The 14158-nt window shown below is 41.8% G+C and overlaps 1 protein-coding gene across 1 annotated transcript in view; it reads left to right on the top strand.

Annotated features, from left to right (window-relative positions):
- The window catches only part of LOC136619031 (vomeronasal type-2 receptor 26-like), a 178826-nt gene that overhangs the window by 39776 nt on the left and 124892 nt on the right, over positions 1-14158 (top strand). The window contains exon 3 of the mRNA XM_066594373.1: positions 10107-10395. Within this exon, the coding sequence (XP_066450470.1) occupies positions 10107-10395 (289 nt within the window). The remainder of the gene's footprint in view (positions 1-10106; positions 10396-14158) is intronic.

The following is a 14158-nucleotide window of genomic DNA, read 5'->3' as shown; positions in this document are numbered from 1 at the left end:
CTGAGCTTAGGTGACAAGAGACACACCGCCCAAGAACTGTTACAGGGTTTGACGGAGCAGATAGATCTGTTGCTTTCGCCGCTGAACCTCCAACCAGGCATGGTCGTGTGTGACAATGGGCATAACCTGGTGGCGGCTCTGCAACTTTTTAGACTAACACACATGGCATGCCTGGCCCACGTGTTCAATCTGTTGGTTCAGCGCTTTCCTAAAAACTACCCCAATTTGTCTGAACTGCTCAGCAAGATGTGTTACGTGTGTGCACATTTCAGAAAGTCCACCACAGATGCTGCCACCCTCAGGACACTGCAAGAGTGCTTCCATCTGCCAGTTCACCAATTGTTGTGTAACGTGCCCACGTGCTGTAATTCAACTTTGCACATGTTGGCCAGAGTTTGCGAGCAGTGTAGAGCCATTTTTGAATACCAGCTGCAACATGCCCGACAGAGTGGTAATCAGCCTCTGCACTTCTTCAGAGAGGAGTGGGCATGGATATCTGAAATCTGTCAGGTGTTAGGAAACTTTGAGGAGTCAATACAAATGGTGAGTGGCGATGCCGCCATTATCAGCGTAACCATCCTGCCAAGATGGTCGCTGCTAAGCATTAAGACTGACGCGTTGTGGATAGAACAGGAGATGGGGGATGACAATACGTCGCTTGATAGCCAGACCACCCTCAGGTCTGTTTCTCAGAGCATATTGGAGGAGGAGGAGGAAGAGAAGAAGGAGGGGGAAGATGAGGGGGAAGAGACTGCTGCCCACACTGCAGAGGGTACCCATGCTACTTCCTTTACATCTGTTCAGCGTGTATGGGCTGAAGAGGAGGAAGTGGAAGAGACTGAGAGTCATCCTCCTAGTGAGGACAGCGATGTGCTGTGTACTGCGACTCTGGCACACATGGCTGACTTCATGTTAAGCTGCCTTTCCCATGACCCTCATGTTAAACGCATTTTGGCCAACACGGATTACTGGGGGTACACCCTTTTCGACCCATGGTATAAGGAAAACCTTTCTACTCTCATTCCCGAAGAGGAAAGGAGTATGAGAGTGATGCAATACCACAGGGCCTGGTGGAAAAGCTGATGCTAAAGTTCCCATCTGACAACACTAGCAGTAGAGGACGTAGTTCAGTGGGCCAAATAGCAGGGGAGATGTGGGGAACAGGCAGTATGTCCAGCGCATGGAGGGGAACTCTCTCCAAGGCCTTTGCCAGTTTTAATGCAGCCCAGCCAGACTGTCACCACTACCCAGTCTAGGCTGAATAGGAGGAAACAGTGTAAAAAGATGGTGAGGCAGTGCATACCAACATCCTCCGTGATTCCTCTGCTTCATACAACTATTGGGTGTCAAAGCTGGACACGTGTTAAACGGGTTAATTCTAACCACTTTATCCCATCTCTCCATTTTTCTCTGAACTTATTTCCCCACAGCAGAAGTTTTCTCCGAACACAACTGCACCCCTCACGTGCATCCAAAGGAGTCGCCATAGCGCTCCTCTCCTCGGTACCATTCACCCTTGAGAACAAACTCGCAGACACAGAAGGAAGAATGCTCTTCTTAAAGGGCAAGATACACTCAGAAACATTAACCCTGGCAAATCTTTATGCCCCTAACCAAAACCAGATTCCATGGCTACTGGAAGCTTTAAATAAACTTAAGTTATTTGCAGAAGGCAAGATAATTTTAGGAGCCAATCACAATCTTACTCTTAACCCTATTCATGACTCATCCTCAGGAAAATCCCAGATACCTCAGAAAGCGAGGAAAAAACAGCTAAACACACTCCAAGAAATTCAGGTCATTGAAGTATGGAGCACCCTTAACCCATCAACTAAAGACTACTCCTTTTACTCTCAGGTACACAGATCACACCAAAGAATTGACTACATCTTCACCTCCTCCTCTTTAATCCACCAAATAAGGAATTCAAACATAGGAAACATAACAGTTTCCGACCATGCCCCTGTTACAGCATCCCTTGCCCAAACGGGCTCAGTGCGTAAAAGCTGGACCTGGAGACTGAATGAGTCACTATTAGAAAACCAGGAAATGGCTAAAACCATATCCAATCATTTAGAACTCTTCTTTAAGGAAAACATTCAGACCGCAGAAAAGAAGCCACTGGTTTGGAAGACACACAAGGCATTCATCAGAGGCGTATTCATAGCACTAGGAGCAGCCCAGAAAAAACGCAATCAAAAAGAGATTGACGGCATACTCCTACAAATCTCTATTCTAGAGCAGATAGCAAAACAAAAAAAAGCACAGGAGGCCCAATTAAAACTAACCGAGCTTAGAGAAAGGCTAAAAGATATTCTTAATAACAAGTTTGCAAAATCCCTACTCTACTTCAAACACCAACTATATTCGCACGACAACAAAGGAGGCAGACTCATGACCTAATTAATCAAAAAGGCCAGGAGCAAGACACATATCCCTAGCACTGTAGACCGGGCAGGAGATATACACCACAGCTCCACTAAAATAGCTCAGAACTTTCGGGAATTCTACACAGAATTATGCAACCTGAACAGACCAGATAATCAGGGGAACGATGATAAAAAGAAAAAAATCGAGGACTTACTCTTGTCATTAGCTCTCCCTGGCCTGAGTTGTGAAGAGGCCTCCGAATTAGTAAAACCCGTCTCCATTGAAGAACTTACACTAGTCCTGAACAGTTTTCCACTGCACAAAAGTCCAGGCCCTGACGGCCTCCCTCTGGCTTACTATAAAAAATACCAAAAGATTATACTACCACAATTAGTCTCCACTTTCAACGCTCTATTAAAGGGGGCACAGCTGCCAAAACAGGCTCAGGAGGCCTTTATCACACTTATCCATAAAGAGGGTAAAGACCCCCTTTTGTGTAGCAGCTATAGGCCTATAACGCTCCTAAATTTAGACGTCAAACTATAGGCTAAACTAGTCTCCAGAAGAATTAACAAAGCCATTCCAAACCTGATCAATGAAGAACAATCCGGATTTATAGCGGGCCGAGAGGGTAAGGACAACTCAACTCGCCTCCTGCATATAATAAAATACGCTCAAAACAAAAAAATACCTCTAACACTCTTAGGAATTGATGCTGAAAAAGCATTTGATAGAGTAGATTGGACCTTTATGCGAGTCGTACTAGACAAATTTAAATTCCCATCTGCACTAATCCAAGCTATATTCACATTATATTCAAATCCACATGCGAAAATAAAAGTCAATGACATATATTCCCCGCCCTTTTCAATCTCAAATGGCACAAGACAAGGCTGTCCCCTCTCCCCTACCCTCTTTATTCTTTCAATAGAAATCCTACTACAGATGGTAAGACAGAGTAACTGTCTTACAAGGGTTAAAGCTGAACCACCACTCAATCAAAACGTTAGCCTTCGCAGATGACATACTTTTTATCCTAACAAACCTGGAAAAGAGCCTTGACAGAATCAATGAAATACTACAAACATAAGGCTCAATCTCGAATTTTAAAGTAAATGTCTCTAAATCCACCGTATTAAATATTACTCTTCCTCCGCCAACTGCGAAAAAACTTCAGACATCCTCCCCTTTTAGCTGGGCTAAAACCCACATTGACTATCTGGGGATACAAATTACAAAAAACCTTGAGAACTTATATAACAAAAACTTCACCCCTCGCCTAGAAGAGATAACAGCACTCTTAAAAACATACAACTTGCCATTTCTTACCTGGTTCGGCAGGAAAAACCTGATCCAAACATACATTGTGCCAAAAACTCTATACAAACTACAGATGATACCGATCCGCCTACCAAACTCCTTCAAATGCGTCAAATCAATTTTCTCCAGATTTCTCTGGAATAACAGAAGACCGCGTTTATCACATAAGCTTTTAGTGCAGAGAAGGGAGAATGGAGGTATTAATCTCCCTGACATGGCACAATACTACAAAGCAATCCAACTTAACAGATGGCTAGAACTAGTCAAACCCTCAAAAAACCCAATCGTAAGCTCGCTAGCGCAAGCATCATATGGAACAACCATCTTAAAGGACCTATGGTGCCCCTCAAGTAAAATCTACAAAAAGGCCTCAAGCGATCCTCTCCTGAGCGGTGCATGCGAAGCCTGGGATTCCTTAAAAGGAGAGCTAGCTCCTCACCCATCTCCTATAGCACCATTGACTCTCATTCCGGAGTTTCTGAATATAAAACTAGATAAGCATACAGAACAACTGACTGTGGTCTACTCTTGATAAACTTACCATAGCAGATCTATGGTTCCATCGTATTACCAAAGGCACACAGCTCACCGAAAAACTACTAGCAATGGTCCCACACCCCTCTCTCAACCATCTACAAACTCTACACTTATCTAAAACCCTAGACAAGTTTAACAAAACGTTCACTTCCTCACGCCCATTAACTGAATTTGAGCGAATTGCCGCTGCCCAATGCACACACAGCAGGAAACTCTCACTCCTCAAAAAAAAGTTTGTTGCCCACCAAGACAGTACCAGACCCACATTTATCAGATCCTGGGAAACGGAGCTCAAGATACAATTGTCAGATAAAGAGGTAAAGTCTATTCTAGGCAGTGCACACAGCCACTCCAGATGCATCAGATTACAAGAAAATCATTATAAAATCCTAACACGATGGTATAAAACACCAGAATGGCTTTATGCCTACAAACTCTCTAAGTCTAACGCATGCTGGCGATGTAAGGAACATATTGGTTCTCTGGTGCACATCTGGTGGTCCTGCCCACGAATAAGACCTTTTTGAAATCAGATCGAAACTAAAATACGAGAAATAGTTGATAGCTTCTTCAACCTTCTTCCAGAACACATTTTTCTAGCAAAACCATCGGTAGATTTCAGACCCTCAAAAACGAATTTGACCACGCACCTCCTGTCAGCAGCGAAAACTTTAATACCCCAGCTTGGCTCCAACCCCAGGCACCTACCTTTACTCAGTGGTTGGCAAAGGTCAATGAAATCCGTAGATTCGAGGAGCTGTCGAGTTGGTCAAGTAGGACACATGAGCAATTTGGGAAAACATGGGATCCCTGGCCAGGTAATCACTTCCCACCCCACAAAAAAGAACCACAACAGAGCAGGATCTTAGCTTCCCTCACATCCGTGGTATCTAAACTTCCTGTTGTAACTCACCTCTCTCTAAGTAATTGAGTATCGACTATGGATTAGTAATTCCTCAGAAATATAGTCGCCAGGTACGCGAGATGCGCTCACCCTTCCCTCACCCCCACCTCACCTACTCTCCCCTCCACACCCCACTCCTCTCCCCTTCACCTGTTAAAAATAAAAATAAAAAACTGTTTGCTTAGCACTGTTCCACTAAGATTGTATGTAAATCTCAACCCATGTAACAATACAACTGTTGACATTTCTATGCTTTTTCTTGATAAAATAAAGAATAAATAGAAACATATCCTACATCTGCTTTTATATCTTACATGAATTAAAGGTTATTTTTATTCTAGTCTGTGAAAGGGTGTCTGTCAATAAAAAGGTTATTGATGGGCCATTTATTAATAGGGCCTTTGTTTTCTCCATGTTGAGGGTGTAATTTTTGGAGGTCTTGGAGTACCAACGAGAAGGTTACAGTTGGGTTTTTGATAATCAAGAGGATATCATCTGCAAAAGTTGTCACTCTCATGTTGGTGTGGTATTGGTGGGCTGTTTGTTGTAAGGTTGCTGATTGGAAATGGTGCATGAGGAGATCTAGTGAGAGATTAAAAAGCAAGGGTGAAAGAGGGCAGCCCTGTCTGACCCCCCCCCCCCCCTGAATATATCTATGCGGTGTGTATTATGCCCATCTATTGTAAGGGTGATACGAGAATTCAAAAGCTTGCCAAAGCATCTCTACCTCAGGGTAGAATGCAGAAAGCCAAGATACCTTATTAAATGCTTTTTTCTGTCTCCAGACTAAGCAGAAACGTTTGGGGGGCATTTGTTTGGATATTTAGCCTCAATGGTTGCTGTGATGGGGGTTTGGGTGTTCTTGGTTAATTGTCTTTGGCCAGTCAAGTCTCTTTGGATGGGTGAATAATGCTCAGGAGTATTTTTTGGAGGTGATTGGCCAGGTGTTTTGCTAAGTATTTGTATAGTAGTTCAAAAATGAAATTGGGCGATCTGATGGTACCAATGTAGTCTCCACCCAATGGTTTTAAGTATAAAGACAATTCTAGAGTTGAGGAGCATGTCAACCTGAACACATTTATTATAGAGAGTATTAGTTCTACTTGCAGGATTTTGTAGCATTCATTAATATAGTCATCAGGGCCTGGGGCTTTGCTATTTGGCAAGGTTGTCACCACTGCACATACTTCCTCTTCAGAGAATGGTAATTCCAGGAGGTTGGTTTCTTCCAACATGAGTTTGGGTAGCTTAAGGGTGTCTTGCCAGGCTTCAATATCATTTATGTTAGTGGGGGATGCCCTATAAAAGTCTTCAAAATAGATCTGCATAATCTCTTTTAAGTGTCTGTTGAAAGTGTTTGTCACCTGTTGAGGAGTTGGTTAGAGCTAGAACTGGTTTATGTTTTGTCTGTGAATTAGCTATTTGGGCCAAAAGTCGGCTTTTGACAAAAGATTCCAATGCTTGCTTTGTTTGGTCGTAGGATGTCATGTTATGCTAGGAGGGGAGTGAGCATACTGCTGCTGTGCAGACAGTAGGGAGAGTTGTAGTTTAGAGAATTAAAGTTGGATCTGTTTGCGTTTATGGGAAGTGTAGCTTATTATGTGTCCTTATATTACTGACTTAGATGCAGCCCAAAATAAAGTGGTGTCATCTATGTGATCGATATTATCATCAAGATAATTGATTCAGTGTGTTTTTAAATATGAAGGGAAGAACCAGATTTTTGTTTTCCTTTGTGGTACCCTACTGCAGAAGGATAAGAGAATCTGAGCATGGTCCGAGATTATAATAAGGAGTATAGAAGTATCCAAGCTTTTACAAATAGCGGGAATGATAGGAGAAAAAAGTCTATTCTTGAGAAGCTATGATGCGCTGAAGAGCAGAATGTGTATTCTTTTGAGGTAGTGTTAACCATAAGCCAGGGGTCACAAAGCGATAGTGTTTCCAGGAGATGTAGGAGATCCCTAGAGGCCTGCGTGTGTGTATTATTTTGTGAAGATCTATCGAGAATTGTGAATTATGCTATTAAAGTTTCCTCCAAAAAGAGGTTGGAGTCTTGCCTTTGGAGCAGTAAGGAAGCGAGCTTTGTGAAAGTCTGTATTGGATTAGTTTTGGGCATATGTGTTAAGAAGGGTGTAATGCTCATTGTAAATACAAACTTTTAGTAGTAGGTATCTACCCTCCTTGTCTGTCAGTTCTTCTTCAATGGAATATAGCAGGCCTATACAGAAGAGAATGGCCACTCCTCAAGAGTGTGATTTGCAGTGTAACAGGAGTCCAAACAGGGGTCCCCCGTGTTGGGAGTCTAGTGCATCTTCTGCAGGTAGATAACATCAGGTTGAAGGCGTTTTTAAAGTGAGTCAGAACCTTCTTATTTTATTGTCATGTTAAGGCCTGCAGCATTCCATAACACCATCTTAATGTCATGGGAAGTTGAGTATTCTTGTCCTGATGTGTCTCCTACATTTGTCATCATGATAAGTCATTTGGGCTATGCATTGTGCAGTTGTGGTGTATCTTAGCCCCCGTCATCCCAGCAAGTGATGGTAGGTTGATATGGGCATGATAGGGAATCCGTGGCCCACCAGTCCAGAACTATGGAGTAGCAGGAGAGAGAAACATATTAGTGCCAATATATAATCAAACACAAACATGGAGAAACATATTAATAAGTTAACTTTTAGACTGCTGTGAGGGCTAAGCCTCATCACTTAAACAGTGAGGAAAGGGGAAAAGAGAGTTCACAATTTCAGTCCAGAGGTATAAGTATCACATCAAAATGTGAGATATGTACCTGATGCGGAAATGTGTACATCTCCCGAATGGTCATTTATTGCTGTTTGACATCCTCCTGGAAGTGGAAATGTTGGCGCGCTAAGTGAGGATCATCAATGAATAGTTGCCGGCCATTATCTGGCACTTTTAGTTTGATAGGAAACAATAGCTGGAACTTTATGGACTTTTCTGGGAGATCGCGGCAGGTTGGGCTTTACAATTCTATTTGCCAAAGGCGAAAAATACCCATAGGTAATATCCCCTAAACTATAATCTAAATACTTTATTATTCAATAAAACAAAGACAACATTGAATAACACTCTAAGCTTGATGGAGCCATCGATTTGGGATTGTAAACTATAGCACCATTCGTCAAGATTTTCTCACATGATTATTTGCTGCTGTCTTATCTCTATAGTCTATATTGGCTACTCGAAAGAATGTTTCGCCTCTTCTATTTAAGAGTTATGAGTTCAGCACTCGGCTCACTTTGGCCCTGGTTGGTGTTCCCCCTGAGGATGCCACAAGGTGAAACATGTCGGGGGTCTATAGATTAGGTTTTAATAGGCTTTTTGTGGTGCTGATTTACTAATCTCTACGTAGGCTTTTGGATGTTGGCCATCCAGGCCCATGTTATGATGTGTATATGCACAATTACAAACATGATACTGATTGATGACTACTAGTCACATTTCACTTGCTACCCCTATTTGCCACTTTTTAAAAAATATTATTTGCTGTTGCCTTTGTCTTTTAGAATATTTAGATTATATTTTAGGGGATATTACCTATGGGTATTTTTTGCCTTTGGAAATTATGTTTGCATGACCCGAAGTACTCCTAGGGCAATTTCATAATATATTCCTGAAGATTGGGCTTTACGCTTTTGGGAGACAGAGGCAGAAAAGTCCTGGAATATTAAGACCCTAAAGTCTCCGATCCTCAAGATATGTTGGTGATGGTAATCTCTGAGAATTTTTTCTTTTACTGCCCAGTTAAGGTATTTTGCAATTACTTGCCTGGAGCGTTGACTTGCATCAGATGATCTGGGGAGCCCTATTCTGTGTGCTTGCTCTATACTAGTTTTATTAGAAGGGATGTCTGAGGAATGGGCCTTGGGAAGTTCTTCCATCAGCAGGACAGTGAGGTCATTTCCCACAAAGTGTTCTGGGATGCCCACTAAACACAGATAATCCCTGTGGTCTCGGTTCTCCAGGTCTTCCAGTTTCTCTCTCAGCACAAATTCATTTTCTTGACCTCTGGTGACTGTTTGTTCCAAATTAGAGACTTTTATCTCATATGAGCTCACTTTGTTCTGCAGGTCTGTGATTTTTTGATCACTTGTATATACAGCTGTTACACCTAAAGTACATAAGATGTAATTTTGTTGCCATTGAACGCTTTTAAGTGCTTCCAGAAAGTCCCCGCATCTTTAGTGTAAGCTGGTAAGGAGGTGACAATCCTTTGATGATCTATGTATTCTGACAATGCACATGTGGCCAACCCCATCCCTGCTATGATCAGCCGTCCTGGTGGTTTTACTGTTTTTATGAATTTTTGGCAGGAAATAAAAATATGGTGTTTCCGGTTGTTAGATAAGTATATAATTTCTCTCATCTCTAGTGAGGCAATTTCTTTCCAAAGCCTTATCAATCTGTGATTGTAGCTCCAGGACTGTTTTATTGGTTGGGTTATAGTTTATAGGTTAAGATATAAGCAAAGGTATCCCACCAAGTAAGAATAGCCTGTTTAATATGTAGTTTCCAGACCTTACGTAAATGCACACCAAACAGTGGTAAAGAATGCAGACTACCCCAACACTGTTCCTAAATAACCTAACCCAAGGAAGGGACCTGCCTATATGCAGGTAACCCGCCCTCAGAATAGAGAAGCTGACCGCGTACCTTGGCCATTAGTTCACCCAGTACCACTCCCACTAGAGCCAGAAGACAGAGAAACACATACAAAACCTGTACCAGAGTATTCAGAAATAGAGCACTCCCAAAACCGTTACAACAGTGCTCATAATACGTTTGCCAATCTCTGACTGTCCTTCCTTGTATCACATTTGGCAGGTGCTATCCCCTACATATGGGAAACACCCCACAAAACTAGCAGTTCTTAAGATGCCCATTGTACAAAAATAAAAATATTTTTTAAAGACTGATTTTGGTAAAATATGGTATTATTTGATTCCAGGCCTGTTCTTCATCTGCTAAGACATGTCCTGGTCTTCATCTTTGCCATAGAAGAAATAAACAGAAGAGCTGACATCCTACCTAATATCACTCTAGGATACACGATCTATGACTCTTGTATAGAACATTATGCTGTACAGAGTGCATTGAGTATATCGTCAGGGAGAGAAGAAGCTGTCCCCAACTACAGCTGTGAGGAGAAGAGCAAAGTGGTGGCTTTTATTGGACACGTGACGTCTTCCTCCAGTCTGTCCATAGCAGAGATAACAGGGCTCTATGGATATCCACAGGTAATACTGAAGGACTTGTCTCATCAAAATAATTTTTTTGTAAAAATGTGTGTATCAGTGTGCTCTACATTTTGAACTTTATCCTCACCAGTTCTACTTGGACCAAGTTAAAGTAGCTTATATGGCCTTGTATCATTGTGCAGAAAGATGCATGGTGGACTGACTCCCATTAACCCCTTAGTGACGGCCCAATAGTGTTTTTACGTCCTCAATTCTGACAGTGGGATTTAAATCCCCGGAACAATGTTCGGTGGTCCCGTACAGCCGCCCCCCCCCCCCGCGGTGAGATTGGGGGAGCCATGCAGGTGTCATGGAAGCCCGGGGCCTTTTGAAAGGCCCCAGGGCTGCCTAAGGAGGCTGCCTATCAAGACATTCCCGTGGGGTCGCTTGATAGACTGCCTGTCATAAAGCAGTATGACATAATGCTATAGCATTACGTCATACTGCAGGAGCGATCAAAGCATCGCTGGTTGTGGTCCCCACTAGGGACTGAAGGAAAGTGTAAAAAGAAAAAAACAATTTAAAAAAAGTAATAAAAGTAAAAAAAAAAACCTTTTGCCATATTTTTAATAAAATATTCTAAATAATAAAGCAAAAATATGTTTTTGGTATTGCTGCATTCATAAAAGTCCAGTCTATCAAAGTAATGAAAAAAAAATAAATAAAGAACGCCAGAAATGCGCTTTTTTTGGTCACCCCGTCTCCAAGAAAAAATGTAATAAGAAGCGATCAAAAGATCAACATCAGGACATACCGCACTAAATGAGTCCTCACACGACTATGTCGCCAAAGAAGGAAAAAAGTTATTGCGCGTAGAAAATAGACAGAAAATAATTTTAAAAAATTAAATATCTTTAAAAAAAATACAAGTAGTACAGCAAAAAAAAAAAAAAAAACTAAACAAATTTGGTATCATAGTAATCGTATTGACCAATAGTATAAAGCTATCATGTCATTTTTGTTGCAGTTTATATGTTGTACAAACAAGAAGCACCGAAAGTTTTTCAGTACATTATATGATGCATTAAATAGTACCATTGAAAAATACAACTCGTCCCGAAAAGAAAAGCCCTCATACAGCGACGTCGTTTGTGCACCGTAGAAACAGGACGCACCGAAAGATGGCGGAATGTCATTTTTTTTTCAATTTCTCTCCACTTAGAATTTTTTTAAGTTTTTCAGTACATTATATGGTAAATTAAATAGTAACATTCAAAAATACAACTTGTCCCGCAAAAAGCAAGCCCTCATATAGCGACATCAATGTATAAATAAAGGAGTTACATTTTTTAAAAGGGGGGAGGAAAAAACTAAAATGGAAAAAAGCAGAAAAGCTCCGTCACTAAGGGGTTAAAGTGTAGGAAAAACCCTCATTTCAAGGACCTGAGAATCCCGCAACTCACCCTGCCAGCTCTACAGACCACCGGAGAAGAAAAGAAACAAGCGGAATGGCAGACCACATACCGGAGCGGCTGTGATGACTGGCGGCCTGCTTGCTTCCTGAGACTGCAGGCTTCTCTATAGCCAGTCCTGGCATCTGCACACTCTTGGTCTCGGGGAAGAGAGTCAGCGGCAGCCTACACTGCCAGAGTAAAATCTGCAATCTCTCTATGGGACCCCGACATCCATTGGAGCTGCGCCGTCAGAGTGGAGAAGAGGCCAGACGCTGCAGGGACTGCCATCTTTCCGCGCCAAGGGGAAGAGCAGATAATATTCAGCAAGAACCCTGGCAGAGGCTTATCAAGCTGCAGAGACTGCTCGCATTCCAGTGACAAGTGAACCCACACCAAAAGATCCACCACTCCACTCCAGATGAACATGGGCTATGGCAGGTTCAACCAGATGACCAACTGGGCTGAACTTCACTGCAGCTCAGACCGGAACGGACTTGGGCACGTGAGCAAATAATTTATTGGAGACAGGGGATATTAACCCCTTCCCCAGTTACTAAGCGTAATGCCCCGCTTTTCATGTTGTTTCACATATAGATGACTGTCGAACACCCGCTATTGGGGAACAATTTCAGTCATTCCTGGTTGGATCTTAAGATCCAATTCCTTGTTTTACAGTTTCAGATTTCACCAAGTCTAAACTGTAAGATACTATTCTGCCTTTCTTTAACTAGGTCGTCAAGTCAGTCCAACATTACACAATTCTCCAGATTGCTATCATGAACTCTGCTTTAAGGAGTGTCTGCTGGCTGTCTATATCCTGTCCTTATGGTCCATTTCTTTCACATAATGTATGGGGCTTTAATTCCCTTATAGAACCATAGAGTGGTAGAGTTGGAAGGAACTTCCTACTGCTCAGTGCAGGTTTCACTAAATCATCCCAGAGAGATATTTGTCCAGCCTTTGTTTGAACACTTCCATTGAAGGAGAACTCACCACCTCCTGTGGCCACTTGTTCCACCCATTGATCACCCTCACTGTTAGAACGTTTTTATCTAATACTAGCTTACCCGTCGCGCGTTGCGGCGAAGACAGACAGACATACATTCGTTTTTATATATCTAGATAACAAGTAAATCACAGCGCAGATTTTTTAGGTCACCTCAGTGGTATAATATATAACAACCAATGACAGCGCAGCTTTCATGTTACCTCAGCTTTATAATATATAACACCCAATCACAGCGCAGCTTATATGTTACCTCAGCAGTATAAAATATAACAACCAATCACAGTGCAGCTTTCATGTTACCTTACCAGTATAAAATATAACAACCAATCACAGTGCAGCTTTCATGTTACGTCAGCAGTAAGAGAAATAACAACCAATCACAGCGCAACTTTTATTCTGCCTCAGCAATATAAAAAATAGCAACGAATCACAGCGCAGCATTAATTTTACCTCAGAGGTATAATATATAGCAACCAATCACAGCGCAGCTTTTATTTTACCTCAGCATTCTCAATATCCAGGAATTGTCTTGTGATATGTTCGGCAGATGTATCATTTTGTAGTTGAACACTCATCCCGTTGCTCGTAATGCATTTTGCTTTTGTGCTTGAGATGGAAATCAAACGGTCTTTGTCTGGGGGGCATAACTGTCGACGACGCTCGCACGCGCGCGCGCCACCTATCGTAGGATAGATGTACTATGCCAGTAATCTTCCCAGGAGTGTACTCAACAACTTCCCATTAACTTTTCCTATTTATGACATAATTAATGCTCGTGCCAAATTTCAAGTTTCTATGACATTGGGAAGCGCGAAAATTAGATTCCGTACGTAAAATTTGGACACCAATTCTTTTGCACGTAGAATTGAATAATCGAGTTGGGACCCATTAGCTTTTCCTATATCTGACATAATCAATGCTCGTGCCAAATTTCGAGTTTCTATTACATTGGGAAGCGAGAGAATTCGATTCCGTACGTAAAATTTGGACGCTAATTCTTTTGCGCATAGAATTGAATAATCGAGTTGGGACCCATTAGCTTTTCCTATTTGTGACATATTCAATGCCCGTGCCAAATTTCAAGTTTCTATGACACTGGAAAGTGAGAATATTACATTCCGTACGTAAAATTTGGATGCTAATTCTTTGGCGCCTAGAATTGAATAATCAAGTTGGGACCCATTAGCTTTTCCTATTTATGACATAATCAATGCTTGAGCCAAATTTCACGTTTCTATTACATTGGGAAGCGAGAAAATTACATTCCGTACGTAAAATTTGGACGCTAATTCTTTGGCGCTTAGAATTGAATAATCGAGTTTGGACCCATTAGCTTTTCCTATTTATGACATAATCAATG

The sequence above is a fragment of the Eleutherodactylus coqui genome, chromosome 1 (assembly GCF_035609145.1).
Source record: "Eleutherodactylus coqui strain aEleCoq1 chromosome 1, aEleCoq1.hap1, whole genome shotgun sequence".
Taxonomy (NCBI): domain Eukaryota; kingdom Metazoa; phylum Chordata; class Amphibia; order Anura; family Eleutherodactylidae; genus Eleutherodactylus; species Eleutherodactylus coqui.
This window is presented reverse-complemented; position numbering and strand designations above follow the sequence as displayed.